Genomic DNA, 17,532 nt, shown 5'->3' with positions numbered 1-17,532 from the left:
AGGGCAGGAGGAGGGAAGGAGACTTGGCCAGGCTAGGGGATGGGGTGGTGCTGCAGAGTGCAGACTGGTCTTGAGGTTGCGGGACATCCATCCTCACTGGGACAGTAAAGTCAGGCTTCCCGATGCCTCATCTAATGATCCCATCAAAGAAAACTCAGTGGGGAGGGTCAAAAGGCCTGATACTGCTGAGAATTTCTCCCAAGACCTCCTCTTTCTGTATTTCTGAAAACCCCCATATTTAACCTTCTTTCTCCTTGCTCTGTTAAACCAAACACACACAGTTCCTTCAGTTTGTAGTCTAATGAGTCTGATGATGATGAGAATGATAATAAAAAGAGTAGCCCCAAGAGAAACGGCTGCCTTTGCAGAGTGCTTACTATGTGCTGGGCATGGAACTAAGCACTTTACATGCTCTATAAAGTACTTTCATGAGGACAGCCCAAGAGACTGGTGCTAGCATTGCTTCCATGTCAAATGAGGAGCCTAAGGCTTAGAGGGATGAGTCATTTGCCTGAGGCCACGTCGCTAGTGAGCGCAGAAACCACGACCTGACTCCAGAGAGCATGCTCATAATCATAACCTATCCTAGAAAAAAAGAGTTTGGGAGCCAGAAAATCCTGGGTTCAAATCCTGTTTGTGCCTCTTACCAGCTGTGTAACCCTGAGCAAACTCTCTAACCTCTCTGATAACCTAAGCTTTTCATTTCTAAAATGAGGCAAATAAAATCTCTCAGTTTATCCTGAAGACTGAATTAGATGATTTATGCGAAGTGTCAAGCATTGAACCTGGCACACAGGAGGTTCCTGACAAAGGCCTGGCCCTCTCCTGACTCGCCCACATCCTCCATTCTGTGAGGTCTCTGCCATTTCAAGCCTCCTTTTTCTGCTCCTGCCCTCAGCCCTTGCTTAGAACTTAAAAACTGTGGATGATTTGTAACTATTATCGATTAATCTTTAATGGCTTCAAATTCCTAGCTCTTTAAATCCAAATGAAAAAATATAGGAGGTCCAGGCTCCCCGACAGGCGATGCTGAGAGGCCACTTCATCTCACCCACCCCACCTTTCAGACAAAAGACTTAACTGCCAACTGTGCACATCTCAGAGAGCCTGCTGGAACCTGAAGCTGTGGTTTGCTGAAGGAATTAAACAGCTGGTAGGAAAAGCTCATATTCCCAAGCACAATATTCCAAAGTAGAACAAAACCTGCTATTCAAGGGACAGGGAAGGTCTGGGCTCATTAATGTCAGGCTTCCAGGATTTGTTCCAAGGGGAGACGTTTTTACAAACTGAGAGTCCCCAGTGGTGCTGAAAAACCCAAACACAGTAGCCCCGGCTCTGCAGATGCACCAGTAAATGGAACGTGCTTCATGCATGTGAAAAAGTGAAAATGAGCTGGATGACTCCCAGTCTCCAACAAGAGAGGGGGCCGAGAAACCACAACCCAAATGCTGATTTGTGATTTCAAAATCCTTCTTTGTGTGATGATCTTTAAGACATGTTCGTCCCTCTAGAAACGAAGTGCTTTCAAGATACAATTTCTGCCTTGGCGATGTCCACTGAACAGCTCCAAGCACCCCACAGGCGGGAGCCTAATAGAAGCCAGACCCAGTGGGGGCATCATCCTCTCCCCTCCCCTGCGCCCCTGCTCCCCCGGCCGTCCAGCGCTGGCCTCATGCTTCCACTGGGCTCAGAAATGAAAATAAGAAATGGAATGGTAATTAGTCACTGTCACACACACTTAGAGGGTGACTGCGGCCTCGGCCTGGCATTTCCGATCACCACGCACGGCCTCTGCCAGCCTGCCCCTTGGTGAGGCAGTTTCGTGGCCACCTATTGGCCTGAAAAATATTATTCTTGCTCTCATGCTGGTTCTTGTCTCCTGGGGACCATGAGCATTTGGCCTGCCCTGATCTTTGTCTACAACTCGGAGATGGAGGTGTCCAGTTACACAGGGAAATAAGGATTAGGACCAGCCCTGCCCCATAACCTGGGCAGAACAATACGGCTTTTTGTTAAAAACCCATTCACCCCTTTGCTGGCTGTCTATGAAGAGGCCAGTGGACCAAGGGTTAACGAGAAACTGCTCCCCGTGGATGCCACCTAGGAGGCAGCTTTGCCTTAGGTGTCTTTCTGACGACCCCAAAGTCTCTGTGGCCTCATCCTGACCCAAGGTGTCCAGGAGACTGTGTAGAGGGAAAGAACAGAATGAGAAGGGCCGGCAGGGTCCAGAGCACTTTCCACCATGCAGGGCTGGTTTTGTTTTTTGTTTGTTTGTTTTGGAGGGGAAAGAAGAGTTGATCAATACTTTTAGTTCCACGTTCATATATTTTCCATATTTTCTACCAAGTTCACATAGCACTTTTATAAGCAAAAATAATATGAATGTGTAATAAAACCTAGCATTTATATTATTACTTATCAAATAAGGTTTTAAAAAATCCATTTAAGAACAATAATTTTCTACGGTCTAACGGCCTGAGAAAGCAAACAGCACGTCCCTGGGATGAACAGAAATGTTTTCAAGGACATTTCCGTGAAGGGCATTTCATGTCCTCCTCCCCTGCGGGGTAAGAGCAGGAGAGAGCGTGGCCTTGAATGGGGGGGGGGGGCAGCCTGGGGGCCCTGTCCTGCCTCATGGTGTCCAGGGGCCTCAGCTCTGTCTCTGCACCCTGTCAGAGCCAGAGAGTCCCTCCTAATAGATCCCAAAATGTCCCCCTGGACAGACCTCCTTCTGTCAAGGAGAAGGGGCTGAGGTCTGAACAACGTGCCAGTCAAAGGCCTGCTTGTCAAACCCCAGCCATGCTGAATCCGGAGAACTGAGGGGGTATTTTACATCCTCAGAGAAAACACTTGTTCACAAATATTTGTTCTCCTGGCTCTAGAGCTGGCTTGCCATGCCAGAGTTCCTGCAAGTATGTACCCAGCAGAGCTCACTTGGGTCAGAAAACAAAACAGAACAACATCAACAACCAGTGACAGAGGGAAGACGGGAGGAGGGGGATGGTGAACAGGGGGACTCATGGTTCATGCTCCTCCGGGACTGCAAGCTGGTGCCATTAGCTTCCGGGAAACCAGTGCACAGAGCTCAGACCTGAAGACACCACGCGGCTTTTTCCTGCGCCTCTCAGGGTCACAAACGCCCAACTCACAACCCGCTTCCTGGGAGTGGGAGGGAAGCACACTGAGCAGACAGGTCATGATCAGCAGTGGGGACCGCTGGTCCAGGCGTCAGGAGCTCAAGGGGCGATGGCCAGTGGTCGGGGACCCCGCCCAGCCTCACTGACAGTGGTGGGCATGCCGCTGGGCACCATACCTTGCGGTGTTTGACCACGTAGTAGAGGATCGGCGCCCGACTGCCCCCCTCACGCCGAGGCCGCCACACCAGCTCGTACGAGTCGGTCTTGGAGGTCCGGGGCGAGCTGAGGATGATGGGCGCCTCGGCGGGAGCCACCTGCCCCTTCTCTCCAGGGCACGGCGGGGAAGCTGGCCGCGCTGACGTCGGGGGCCTGGGGAGCTCCACGCGCCCCCTCAGCGTCTGGTCAGGGCTTCCGGGCCTGGAGGGCGGCATGGGAGATGTGGCAGTGTCCGGCTTAGCATCCCGCCATGGCCTCAGGGTTGTGCCTGGAGGACCAAGCAGGAAAGACAAGGGAAGGAAGAGGGCATTAGTGTCCCTGGTCACTTGCTAAGCTGTTTCCCAGGGAGAAAGAAGGCAGAGAGAAGACTTGCTGGGGCAGGAAGAGTCCTCAGCTCAGGACCTGAGGTGACCATGAGCCTGCTCATCACGACCTGAGGTGACTGTCAGCCTACTTGACACACAGCCAGGCTCTGTGGGAAAGAGGGCCGGCGCCTGACCTGCCAGGAGGGAAAAGCAGCCTGTGCCCATTGCCCAGGCTTCTTGCTGTGGCCCAGGGGCAGCAGGCAAACATCTCTGCCACCTGATTGTTTCCCTGAGCCCACACTAGCACGTCTTGAGTGAACGATCTCAGTTTTCTTCTGAGGTGCAGGAACCCTGTGCTCTCATTCTCATCTAGGCTGAGGATAGGGACATGTCCTTTCACTGTAGGATCTTAAAACTATAACGTGGGCCTTTTCCTACACCACTGTGGCGGCCTGGAAATGTGAGACATGAAGTCAACTGTAAACAGCCTCTGAGAATCTGAGAGGCCGGGCGAGGCAACACTTTCTTCAGGAAGCTTCCACAGACTCTGCCAACACTAGTTTTTCCTTTACCTGACTTCCTCCACCACAGGAGGTTGGCACCTGATAATGTTGATTCAGTATTTTATTATTTGTTGCCCTATTTTTTTCAAATTCCTTCCTTGGTAAGTTTTATCTCCTCCATGAGCAAGTTCTTGAGAGTGGGGTCTTTGATATGTTCCTCTGCATCCCCCACATTACCTAGCCCAGTGTTGAGGACACAGTGACTGCTCAATCTGTATAGGTGTCAACTGAAATGCATCAAGCTGAGGACAGACTTGCTTTTCTTTGTGCTAGAACGGTGGTTGTCAAACCGGGTTCCATGGAACCCTCAGATTCTGCAAACTAATTCAAGAGGTTTTTTTAGAATGCAACAGTTAAATGGGTCATTTTCACTAATGAAAATTTGCACTTCTAACTTAAGTTAATGTAAATTTGAACTTACAACTAAAAGCCACTTTAATTTATTTTATATATTGGGGTTTTAAGTAGGATTTCATTTGAGAAAAGGATTCTGTGAACGTTCAGCTGGAAATCTCAGCCCTCAGGCTGCACTCACCTGGCCTGGCGGTCCTCAGCTGGACCACGGCGTGGGCGCTCCCGACCTCGTTCTCAGCCATACACTGGTAGACGCCTTCGTCCTCAGGCCCCACGCTGACCACCCGCAGGGCCCGCCGGGACAGGCGGAGGCGCTGGCTGGAGGTGAGGGGCACGGCATTCCTCAACCACAGCACCGAGGGCGGGGGGTTCCCGCGCACCTCACAGGTGAGCTTGGCGCTCTGGCCCCATGGGATGACCAGCTGGGACAGCTCCATGGTGACCTCGGGGGGTTCTGCCAGGAAACCAGAGCAGGGATGAGAGAAGCCGGGTTTTTCGTCCAGGGCTAGATAGGCTGGGGAGGGGCTGCCACCAGGAATGGCTCTCTCCTTCCCTGTGTGGTTGGGAGAGGGAAGCAAAGGTCCCACGTCCCCTCCATCAGAGTCACGACGGGAAAAGGCATAAAAACAGCTGCCAGGCCTGGACACCCCAGTTCCTGGGATCAAGGGGCTGCGGCCCTCAGTTCTCGTCTATCCTCACTCAGCACCTGTGTGAGCTCTCACAGGCAATAATCCTGTCTGGCTCTCGGGCTATGAGCTTCTAGAAAGGCACTCAAGAGAAGGCCGAGGAGAATGTCTGCAGGAGACACTCACCGAACACCTGGACATTGTAGAGGATGACCGCTGCCCCGGGCTCCCCAACCCCGTTGTCGGCCATGCAGCGATAGGTCCCCGAGTCCTCCTCGCTGGTGGTGTCGATGAGGAGATTGCTCAGCAGGAAGCGGGTCTTGTTGTAGCCAGCAACACTGGACCCGTCCTTGGCCCAGGTGACCCGCGGGGGTGGGATCCCACTGGCCACACACTCCAGGATGAGACTTTGGCCTTTGGTGACAATGATGGTCTGGGCCTCTGGGGGGTAGATGATGCGGGCAGCCTCGGCAGTGGAGCCTGGAGGGGCGAGGAGGGGAAGGACAGAAGGTGGGACCAGGACTTCATGCAGAGGATCCCCCGCTCGCCCAGGATGGCTCAGCCCCTGGAGGCAGTCCCAGAGACGTCCTGGAGACGGAATCAAACAGCCCTTCAGGGGCTGATGGTCTACATAAAGCGGGGCAAGTTACTTGACTCCTCTGGGCCTTGGTTTCCTTATGGGAAACAAGGACCTCCTTCTGCAGACAGCTATTATGAGGAAGAAATGAGATAGCAGTGGAGCAGCATCATCGACACAACATATATACAGATGACTATGTGTGTTGGCAAAGAGAGAAAGATGAGGCGTGGATAGAGAAACCATTTAAACGGTGCAGGCGATTTTTCTTGCTTGCAGCTCAGCAAGTGTGCTCTGAGACTGAGGATGAGATGGAGACAAGGATCCGAGGTGTCCCCCAAAGCCCACCCATGGGACTCAGTTCCCAAGTGTCTCTCACACTGTAAGCATCTCACAGTGAGCATCTCCGAGCTGAGTGGGACCCGTTGTTTAAATATACGCATTTCTCATATCGCGAGGTCCCTAAAAGAAAATCCACTGCGTCATCAGGGGCTCAGCTGAGGAAGCAGCCATCTTTTCCGGTGCTGGGAGAAACTGCCCAGAGCTTACTGAAACGCAAGTTGCTCGCCAACGTGCCGCCTTCCTCAGGGATCTTTAAGGAGCATGTGGATTCTGTACTTTTGCTATATGTGCCAATCAGTGGCATATTCAGTTTTACAAGACCTGAAACTTACAGAGCTTGGGAGGCCCTCTTCAAGAAAAAGAATGCAAAATTACAGATATAAATTAGGTGAGTGAGGGACCGCTGAAGTTTTGCTTTATTAGCTTCATGGTAAATCTACGTCTGTGGCCCACTCTAAAACCTAACTCCACGTAAGATGTCATTCCACTGAACATGCAGCCCAGAACAGTGCCTGGCACACAGGAGGGGCTCAGAAAAGGTAGCTGTTGTTTTCATATTAATGGGGGGGTGGTGTGTGGACCTCCATGGACTTTCACCAGAAGGAGGTGTTGGGCCCAGCTCCGCAGTGCCGACAGTAGACACAGCCGGGCCGGCCTGGTGGCCTCACATGGGCACAAGTGCACTGCGTTCTTTTCTATGCATATGCTGTCAGCTGCTGAGCACCAGACTGTCCTGCTCCAGCAAACACATCCCAACAGATCCCCCCACTGAAAGCAACTCAGTGAAGGAAAGCTCTCAACAGGCAGGAGGAAGGGGGTATCGCCTACAGTGCTATGATATGACTAGCAAGCACGGCCATCTCTGAGCCGGGTGACGGCTGTGCGCTGTGAGAGGCTGGCACTAGGGCTGGCTGGAGGGGAGTGGACCCCACCCTGGCTGAGTCCTGAGTTATGGATGTCCCACTGGCCCCAGCCCCACCTCGGAGCACACAGATCTGAGCGTGGACTGGGGCACCCCCAGGCTCCCCTCCATTAGCGAGCCCCTGCCCCTTACGGCGCACACGCAGCCTGTCGCTGGAGCCCGAGGTTTTCACTTCCTGGGTCACTGGGTTGTAGGCGGCACACTTGTACATTCCCTCGTCCTCCTGGCTGGCGTTCACGATCTGGAGGTTCCCTGACGGCATGATCAGGTAGTTATCTGAGGAAAGGGCAGGGCAAGGGGAACATGGGGTGAGTTGGGGCCCAGAATACTGCACTCCACAGCTCCCACAAAGTGGGGGGGTGGGTGGGTAGGGCAGGAGCCAGGAGCCCTACACCTGAAACCCAACAAGCCCAAACCCAAAATGCTCTTCTCCCCATAAAACCTCACACTAGTGGGACAGAAGTGCCAGGGAGTGAAACTAACTAAGCAAGCAGCTAATAAACTGGCTAGCTGACTGACTGACACCCCCGAGTCACTACATAGGTCTATGGAAGAGCGTTTTATACCTTCAAGGGGTCTAGGGTAGGTGGAAAGGAAGCAGGAGCTGGGGTCTGCCTGACCTAGGTGTAAACTCTGGGTCTGTGGTGTACAAACTGTGTGATCTTAGGCAAGTTAATGAACCTCTCAGATCCTGTTTCCTAATTTGTAAAATGGGATAATGCTGCTTCAGAGCCATTGTCAAGATTGAGGGGCCATGCTGCATCCATGGGGGATGAGATGATCGTTCCTGCAAGCCACCAGGAAGGGAGGAACTGACTTTAGAACCTCCCATCAGTCTCTGCCATGGTCACGCCTCTGAGCCACCTACCTCACTACTGAATTTTTGCAACCAGAGAGGAATATTCTAACCCCCAACCACTGCCCTCTGCATGAATGCCACTGAAGCCCCTTCCTCTGCGTCATTGGCCTGCTAGGCGTTGTTTGCTTCTGGACCAGGGGGACAGTGGGAGTGGGGCCCCAGGGCTGTGTTCAGCTTCTTTCAACAAGAGACAGATTCACAGCTTCTGGACACCCCAGTGACTGGGATGGTGTTCAGTTTCCCAGCAGGCAAAGCACTGGCCGTCAGCTCTGAGCTTTCTGGTGGCCTGCCCTCCAAGCCGTGGTGCCCCTGCACTCTAGGCTCCCCGAGCCTGGTGCCGGCCTGCCACTGGGCTGCCCCAGGTGTGAGCTGCTTAGGCAAATACCAGACGGAATGGGAAAGCCCTTGACTCTTGTGAGAAGGGCAGGCCTCCTCTGGGGGCCACTGACAGGCTTCTGCTAGGGACGGGAGGGACAGAGACGCTTCTCTTCTCACTCTCCAGTTATTTCTGAGTGGCAAGTTTAGGGTTGTTAGCCTTTGAAAAAATAGTTTTCTCTATCTTCCATAGTGAACATATATGCCTTTCATAACCAGGAAAAGTTAATAAAAATATTTTTAAATCTATAGGATATTTTAAAAGGCACACATTTTGAGCTGTAGGGCCTAGACATGTTGGGTCTACTTGGCCTTGAGTGCAGGGTCAGTTGTGGGAAGAAGCTGACTTCGTCTTGGAGACACCCTGTCCCTGCTGGCACTCTGTGGACCAAAGCTTGGCCTCCCCTGGACCAGCTGTCATGTCCACTGGGGCCTGAGCAGGAAGCTGTGATTGCTGACACAGCTGCCTGGCCAGGAGAATGGGGAGAGGGAAAATCTCAAGTTCCAGTAAAAGGCTTGCTCTGCTGTGTGGGGAAGAGCTCCCACCAGGGAACCCCACAGCCCCAGGAACGGCTGGGCCTGTCAGGCAGCCTTCCTGTGTGAGCCTGGTGGCAGGGAGAACCTGGAACCCTGTGCTGAGAGCCCCAATCAAATAACAGCAGCCCAGCAACATCTCCCAGGGCCTCAAAGGACGAAGAAATTCCTCATGACAGGGCAGAGACCTCCATAACGGAAGCCAATCCCTCTAGGATCGGACAGCGCTATCAACACGGAAGACAGCTGACCAGCGTGAGGAGGGGCTGTCGTGTGTAGATGAGGGTTTGGGAGGCAGTGGTCAAAGCCGCCAGCTTCCCTCTTCGTCTCGGCCTTTGGGCTCCTGCTTGCTCTCTCACCTCTGGACGCCTCCAGCCACTCTTGTTTGACACTGTATCGGACCTGGGCTTTGGGGTGGCTCTCAGGAAGGTGGCACGCAATGACTGCCGTGTTCCCCTCATCTACTTCAATCACGTGCTGCACATCTAACTTGAAGTCCTGGAGATCTGTGGAGAGAGGGGTAGGGGCCAGTTGGGTCTTAAGGGAGGAGAGAGACAAAGGCAGCCTTCCAAGGTGGGTTTATGGCTTGGTGTCTTCAATCACAATAGATGGCTGCAGGAACCTCACACACTGGGGGCTCTCCAGGGGTGCTCCGAGTCCTTCTTCCAGCCTTTTGTTGTCTGTAGGAATTTTCTAGGACAGAATGTGTGGCCCTCATCACACAAGGAGTTCTACTTGGTATGTATAAGCTGGAGGGTGGGGGCGGGTGTAGAGAATTCCATCAGGAGGAGCCTGTGACAAAGACCAGCCTCTTCTCTTACATTGAGACATGGGGCTGAGTTGGCCAGGTCCATTGGTCTTATTGAACCTGGCTGGAAATGGGTCATGGTCGAGGCACAAATGTCCCGGCACAGCTCAGCTAACAGAGGCTGAAGGAAACAATGAAAGAGAAGTCTGATGTCTTTTCTCCAGTTCAGTCAAGAACAGCCCTCCCCGGTTCTTCTCAGACATCCACAGTGAAAAGTGACAGGCCCAAGAAGTCACTCAACTGCCAACCAGGGTTATAACCAGAAGACCACGGTTATAACCAGAAGGCTGATTCCTGCTACCCTGGAGCCACAGTCTATGGCATGGCTAATCCTTTCTCAGGGCTGGGGGTGGGGAACTGTAGATGCCCTAAGGGTTTTCTAAGGCAAAGAGGGATCTCCCCAATGTGGCGTAATGGCCGGGTAATGCGGAGGAGCCAAGGGTCCTGACACCAGGCTGCAGTCTCTGGCAGCATGGTACCCATCTCTCTTGACTTGGCTCGGTGGAAGACTGGGATCTAAACTGGGAGAGAATGGAGATCCATTTGGAACAAGGGCAGGATGTTTCCCAAACAATCCAACAGTCCAAACAACAAAACTCTCTTTATGTGAGCCAAATCACTGATGCTGCAGAACAAAATGGGCCATTTGTGCAACAAAACCACATTCTAAATTTGGTCTTCAGGATTGTAGCAGAATTTAATTTAAGAGAGGAAATAAAACTCATGGAGAATAAGATAAGAAAGATGAAAATATTTACCCAGACTCTCTTCATAAAAGTACTTGGAAAGCCCTGGAGGCACCCTCTCTGAATGCTGACCACACCAAATTCTGCTCAGCTCCTGAGAACTGATACCATCGAGCTGACTGCAATTCCACTGCAAGATTCCACCTGCCTGGGTTGCTGTTTCCACTGGAGACGCAGAGAAGGCAACAGGAGTAGGCGAGCATCAGGTTTCTCACAGAAGACAAGAGGTAATTACCAAAAACAAACTACTCTCACCATAAGAGAGCCTGGTGATCAAACTCAGTGAGGTCAGGAGGTTTCCCGCTTAGTGGAACTTTCCAAAAGCTCTTCGTCAAGCTAAGCCAGGGCGGGAAAGTCCTTTTGTTTCTATGAAACGATTGTGTCCCTTCAATCACAATATTAGATTGTGAACTTTTTAGGGGCGAGGACCAAGTCTTGTTCATATACGTGTCTGTGGAGCTAACCTAGGGCTCGGCCCAAGTAGATGCTCAGGAAATGTTGAATGACTGAAGGAATGATTATCTTGGAAGCTGGGCCCCTCAAGTCAGGTGCGACATGCCCATTTATGTTGCCTATGAACTCAAATTTCCTAGTTGCGTTTGGCCTACATTGTGAGCTCAAGGACAAGGGCCTAGCACAACACATTGTCCATGAACCTTTTCTCTAAGTGTGGCCAACCTTTTCTCTAAGTGTGGCTATTTAGAAAATAGAATGTTTCTTGAGAGGTTACTTCTGGGGTCACAGGAAAGAAGTGAACAGGTCTAACAAATGTGGAGTAAGAAATGCATGCTGCTCATGAGTGGTGTGGCAAAAACAATGATGGACGGCTCGATTCATTTCTATAGCCCCCTTGTATTTTCCAGGCTGACTGACCAGTGATCTCTCTCTCAAGATGAGATCTCTCATGGATTGCTTCCTTTGGGTGGGTGGAGACTTCTGGGCTTTTAAAGAATTATCTCCTCATTATTTAATTTTGTGTGTGAGATATCTGACCCTAACGAAATCATAAATTCCTAGTGGGCAGCCTATTAATTTTGCACTCCACACCCCAACCCCAAACCCCACTGCACAGTATTCAGGATATAGCAAATGCTCTAACTCCTTGTTAAATGAATAAATAGTTTGGAAGGCTGAGCCCAAGGCTAGCTTCATGGGCATGCAATCTGTGCAGCTGCACAAGGCTCTACGCTTGGAAGGGGCCAATGCTTGGTTTAATTGCTCTGCTGTCACCGTCTTGAAATTCTTAATAATGTTTGAACAAGGGACCCCACATTTCATTTTGCACTGGGCCCCGCAAATTATGTAGCGTGGTACTGGCTGAGCCTCTCAGCCAAGACAGCGGATGTGTTTTCTCTCCGAGAGGAGGAAGACATGGACTACGGGAAAGGGTAGACTGCCTGTGCTCAGTGTGTTCTAGCTAAATTGGTAACTGCTTCTCAAAAGCAATGCACTTAAACAATGCGAAAGCCTTAATCCTCCTCGGCACAGTGCACGCCATACCTGCCAAGTCAGGAGGCTCCCCACAAAGCGAGCTGTGAGCGATTGTGAGCTCGGGGCATCTGGAAAATTCCTCAGTCACTGAAAAGCACTCTCTTCCACGGTCTAATAAAACTAAAACTACTCCACCAAGAGTTTGTTTTCTCCTCCTCCTTTTCTTTACCTCAATCCAAGGAAATTTGCCTCAAGCAAGAATATACTTAAACCTAACAGATCATTTTGCAAGAAAGATGTGAGCAACTGAAAGGAGTTTGGCACCAGAATGTCATCTCCATCTTAATGGCCCTGGGCTCCTGCCCCATTGTAACTGAGGGCTTATCCAGGCAGCAGCACACACTCCTCCAGGCTCCACCTCACCAACCCAGTACTAGAAAACACTATGCCCCCCTGAAGCTCCTCTTGGCTCCTTCTGTAGCCTCTGACAACTGCTGGGTTGGAGACAGAAGGCTGTGCAGTGGGGGAGGCACAAAGCTGGGCACCGGTCAGCCATGCAGCCAGACAGCCCCTCTGTTCTGATGCCAACATGTGCACAACAGTCCATGCGGGCAGGACTGAGGACACCCCAGCTGGGCGTCCAGCTCCCCACAAGGGCCTACTGGCAGGCGTGCCTTCCTGGCTTGAAAACAAATAAGAAGCAGTTTGGACCTTGGCCCTGTCCCCTCCCTGTGCCTCCTAAGCTTAAGCCTTAGCTGTTGCTTTGCTAGACAAACGCTCACGACTTGGCTGCTGGAGCAAACGCTGAGTTTCACCAGGAGATCAAAGGCAGAGTAATGAAGTGATGAACGATCTGAAAATCAGAGCACCCCTTTTTCCAGTGTTTCGGGGCAGGAAGGAGGCCAGGGAAGAGTGGAGACTCCATGATCAATAACAGCCTCATCAGCCACCAGAGGCAGATGTAGAGAAATCTAGTTGGCTGCCTCTGAAGGAAACCAGTCTGTTCCCAGGCCCCTTTGTCTGCAAAGCCGGTTTCCTGGCGAGTCCCTGGGCTGCTCGGAGAGCCTTGCTGGGAATCAGGGGCAGGCCCCTCAACAAATGGGGTGAGCAGGGCTCTCTGCAGAATGATGGATCAGATTTCATGGGGAAGTGGGTTGACAGGACACCTGCCCTTGTCTGTTGGCTGGTGTGTTTGAGAAATCCATTAGAGGAACGTGTTTGCAGCTTTAATCCTCTTACCTTCTCTCAGCCCCTCTTGTGCATCCTCTCTGTGTATTCTTCCAGCTATTTTACTAACTTGTCTGCACTAATCAAAGGCCAATAGGCCCACTAGTGCTGTTTCTCAGCTCTTACCAGGTCAGAAGCCCTGGTCTTTGGTGCCATCTCTGAGTTTACTGACTTTCTTTATCTGTCATGGAACTTTGTGCTTTCTGAGAAAGCCCACAATAATCTAGGCTCCATACAGAACCCTATCCAGTTCCTTCCTTCTAAGCACTCAATGTCTTAAGGGAGCACGTATCTTCTGACAGATCACCTCCATAGGACCCTGGACGCACAGATGACAGGGAATTGTTCAGACACAAATCATGAGACTGCTCTGGGTTTCCTCTTCACATTTACAGGGTACCTTCTTGGCCACAGGGAAAAAAGAAGACAAATAAAAGACACTGAGAAGCACGTGGATGTGGGTGTGGCTGCCATCACCAGGATCATACACGAAACAACAAATTGATAAGTTTTATCTTGAGCCCCTTTTGAGTTTCTTTCTCACCATCTTCTAGCCTCGATCTCTCCTTTACTTAATAAAAGGCTCAATAGAGCTATCAATGAAATCACAATATTTGGTGTATGTTCATGCATTCTCATAATGCAAAACTGTCAAATCTTAATTTAGGTTCATCCCCCCGATTTTCATAGACTGTACACGTCCAGTTACAGGACGCCCTGTGCCTCAGCAGAATGCCCCCAGGATGATCCACGAATTTAACAATCACTTTCAAGCAGTTTCCTCACTGATCCATCCTCTTCTCCCTGAGTCCTCCCTTAGCCGCAAATTAAAGTTCAACTCTGCTGAAGTAAGAGGTCAAGTAAGACGGCGCCCTCAGCTGGAGGCTGCATGGAGTTACCAACATTCCCAGCTCCATGAGCTGAGCTGAACGCTTAAAAAAAATTTGGCTTTCTACTCATCCAGGCATTTCTCGTGTACAGTCAGTCCTGACCCGCCCTCCTGCCTGTTCTCAGGGATCGCAGGACAAGCCTGCACTCATCTGCTGAGGTTTGGATGGGATCCACCAGATTGTGGGGGCACTGCATTGGGCTCACTGGCAACGCTGCTGGGACGGCTCAGTAGCCTCGTAGCCATAGGCTAGTGTCTGGGCTGACTGATAATTCTACTCCCTCACTCTCATGGCCTCCAGGCCTCAACTTGTCCCTGTGGTGGCTTGCTGTGTCTATGGCTAATGTTTAAAACATGGAAAGAGTTGGCTTTAATGGAGCACTCCTCAGTGGCACGTTGACCCCGTGGCCCTTCCTTGCACCTTAGTCCCTTTTTGAAAGATGGAAGTAAAGCTAAGAGCTTTCACTGGCAGAGGCTGCAGCTCTCTGCTCTGCAGAGGGACTTGGAGGTGAAGTCAGAGAAGGTGAAGGGTCCTTCGCACTGCCTCCCTGTGTGGCTTCTGGCAATGCAGGGGCTCTTCTGTGCCCCGAGCTGCTTCACTGGTCAGTGGAGAATCACAACACGACTTTCCACCTCCAAGTCACCCGAGGAACCATGACTTGGCATGACCCCAAGATCAGCCCTCTGAAATAAAGCACTCTGCAAGTGGACCAACCACAGAAGTAGAATAGAGGCCACAGCCTAACGGCGCTTCCATCAGGTCAGAGAGCTTGGTGCCTGGTGAGTGGATGTAACTGGGTTTACTGCAGGATGGGCAAGCAACTCAGAAGCCACGCATTCTGAGTAGTGACTAAGCCTTTTACCAGTCTGTAGCCCTGGGACACAGACCACTGAAGCCAAACCCAACTGCAGCCCATAAGGCTGGGCAAAATCAGCATGTTCTGTAGTCAGCATTCGGCACAAGACCATCCTCCTCCAGGCATCATTGCTTCTTTCATTCAGCTGGCCAGGAGCTGCAGAACAGTCTGTTATGCCAGGCACTGCAGAAGATACCAAGGAGACACAGACATAGTTCCTAACCCCGGGGAGTTTTAATCTAATAGACAAGACAGATAAAAACAGCAAGGTAGGACACAATAATTCGCAAAAGTGCTGTCCCCAAGCATAGTCCCTACCCTCTCTACCAGCATTCCAGCCTCAGCCGGGTCACTTCAGTCTCCAGAGAAACCTTCAAATGGGGCTGGCAGAGTGAGTGCTGCTCCTCTCTCTGCAGGCAGGACTGTGGATAAATACATTTGCTCTCTTTGGGATTTTTTCCTGCCTGTTCAATTGCACAAATAATTTTGGCTCCAAAACTCTCTTCTGACAGCCATGGAAACATGACAGGAAATTTCTCAAACACACTTTCTGATGAAAGCAAGGCATGTTCTCTTTTATGTAAATAAAAACAGTTTCCATGGGGAAAAAAACCTTTGCAGATGCCAAACACATTAGTTGTTAAATCTTTTCTTTCTTTTCCTTTGAGTTGGGGTGGGGTTTGCACCCAGATTTGAGCAGTGGGAGAAAGCTGAGGATGGAGGAGAGATTAAAGAGCCAGGGGGTTGAGGGCAGATGATCAAAGTTAAGACAGGAGGTGGGCAGGCGAAGAGAGAGGGCACTAAGCGAGGAGTGTAAGAGAAAAAAGGAGGGAAAATAAAAAGAACCTAGTTTGCAATGTCATTAAATGATTTGCAATAAACTGGCCTAATGCTTCAGGAATTTCTTGGCTTGAACCAATTAAAAATATTTTTTTTTTTTTAAAAAAAAGACATAATAAGAGAAAAAGAAATGTGATTAATCCTTGAAGACAAGTCAAGGATGGGAGCCATGTCTCCACTGAGTCTGGCAACCAGATGAACTGAGATGCCTGCAGACCATCTCATTTTCTGACTGCAGTGCTGCTATGAGGTAGGGCTGGTTAGCAGAAGTGGGGAGTTGCTTTTGGACTAGATGAAGGAATGAAAGGGTTTGAAAAATAGACTGAAGAGAGAGAGAAGAAGGAAAAAAAGATTTACTTGCCAGCAACCCACATCACACATATTTCTCTGATCAACCAAGTATAAACTATAAACTTAGCAATGGGAAAATTAATGTGAATCCTGGTGGTCTGGACTCATCAGAGCCAGAGCTGGATCCTGGCACAGTCTTTGGCAGGAAGAGAGAGAGGGAGAAAATGGAGTCATAGGCGCTCAGAGGAATAATGGAGATGAGCACTTCAGCATGACCTTAACAACAGAATTCTAGGTGGGAGAGGCAGGGGCATTGTCTGAAGACCAGTGGGGCCCACAGTGGTTCCCACTTTTTCTGCCCACACATCTGGGAACTACATATTCCTATAAGCAGAGGTGGCTACCGAAGCCACCCACCCACCATCTCTGACGGTGTCTCCTGAGGTGTCCAGTAGGACGTGGAGCCACATTGACGGGCATCTCCCTTCAAAGGTTCCAGAGGTCTCTCTGAACATCTCAATTTCTCTTCAATAGCCTTTTATGCTTCTAACATCCAACAATTTTTCTACACCCTTCCTGAATCTGTTTGTATCTTCAACCTGTTTATATCCTGAATCTGCTTCATCCTCTCTTATTTACCTCCTTAAAACTTTTAATATATCAGAATTTGGTGAAGAAACCTTTGTTCACCTTCTGCATACCCTTCTTGATCTAGATTTCAAACATATTTTATCTGGGAGTCTTCCTCTTTCTAGACATCCACTGAAGGCCTACTGTGTGCCAGACCCTGCATAAAGCAGTGTGGTCACAGAGATGAACAGCAACAGTTCCGCCCTCCAGGCAAGGAGACTGCGGCAGGAGAGGGCTATGGAAATAAAGCCAGGATGTGAGGAAGCTGGGAAGAGAAGAACCCCCTCCAGACTTGGGAAATTGAGGGGGTCAAGATTCCTAGAAGAGAAGATAGCTGAGTCTTGAAAAGGGAGACAGAATTCATTAAGCCAAGGGAGGTGGGAACTTTCTGGGGAAGGGAATGGAAAGCAAGATGTTGCAGGTAGATGGAGCGCCATTCCAAAAACAAGGGGCAAGTGCAAGATGCGCTGAGGACATGGTGGTGTTTGCTGGGCCTAGAGTGGGAGGCAGGGCTGAGAGAGGGGCTTACGAATCACGCTACAGCCTGAGTCTTATTCGGTGATTCCTGGAGTCTTCAAACGTTTTTAAGTAGAAGAGGAATACAGTCACTCAAAATTAAGCACAATTTTCCCTACAGGAAAAAAAAAATGCTGTTTCTGCCTCAGCAAGTTTTTTTTTTTTTTTTTTCCCCTTTTGCTTACATTTTTTCTCACTATTAAGTGATAGTCCTTTATCTTAGATGTGAACACTTTGTTCCATTTGCAGGACTGACTCACTGTTCTATAGTTCTAGGGGTTATTACCAGATTCCCAAAATGGCTGAAAGTCTAAAAACAAGATCAAAGTAGAAATCTCTACACTTTTCCACACACAAAAAAGGGGGAACCAAAGGGCTCATTTGCTCTCTTGATTCTTGCTTTTTCATTTTAAAGGAACCACCTTGCATCATGTTCCTTAAAGGGTTCCAGTGATTTCAAGCATGCTAATCAATCCCTCCCTCATCT

General features: G+C 50.3%; 1 protein-coding gene across 3 annotated transcripts in view; it reads right to left on the bottom strand.

The window, feature by feature from the left end:
* BOC (BOC cell adhesion associated, oncogene regulated) overlaps window positions 1–17,532 on the bottom strand; it is a 70,479-nt gene that overhangs the window by 9,296 nt on the left and 43,651 nt on the right. For all 3 annotated transcript variants that reach the window (XM_087439596.1, XM_087439598.1, XM_087439597.1), the window contains exons 4-8: window positions 9,170–9,316; window positions 7,175–7,318; window positions 5,388–5,681; window positions 4,757–5,029; window positions 3,314–3,621 (exon numbers count right to left, since the gene is read on the bottom strand). In XM_087439596.1, coding sequence (XP_087295722.1) covers window positions 3,314–3,621; window positions 4,757–5,029; window positions 5,388–5,681; window positions 7,175–7,318; window positions 9,170–9,316 — 1,166 coding nt within the window. The remainder of the gene's footprint in view (window positions 1–3,313; window positions 3,622–4,756; window positions 5,030–5,387; window positions 5,682–7,174; window positions 7,319–9,169; window positions 9,317–17,532) is intronic.

The sequence above is a fragment of the Ceratotherium simum genome, chromosome 15 (assembly GCF_057802395.1).
Source record: "Ceratotherium simum simum isolate JZ-2026a chromosome 15, ASM5780239v1, whole genome shotgun sequence".
Lineage (NCBI taxonomy): Eukaryota > Metazoa > Chordata > Mammalia > Perissodactyla > Rhinocerotidae > Ceratotherium > Ceratotherium simum.
Note: the sequence above shows the minus strand (reverse complement) of the source record. Positions and strands in the feature narration are given on the sequence as shown.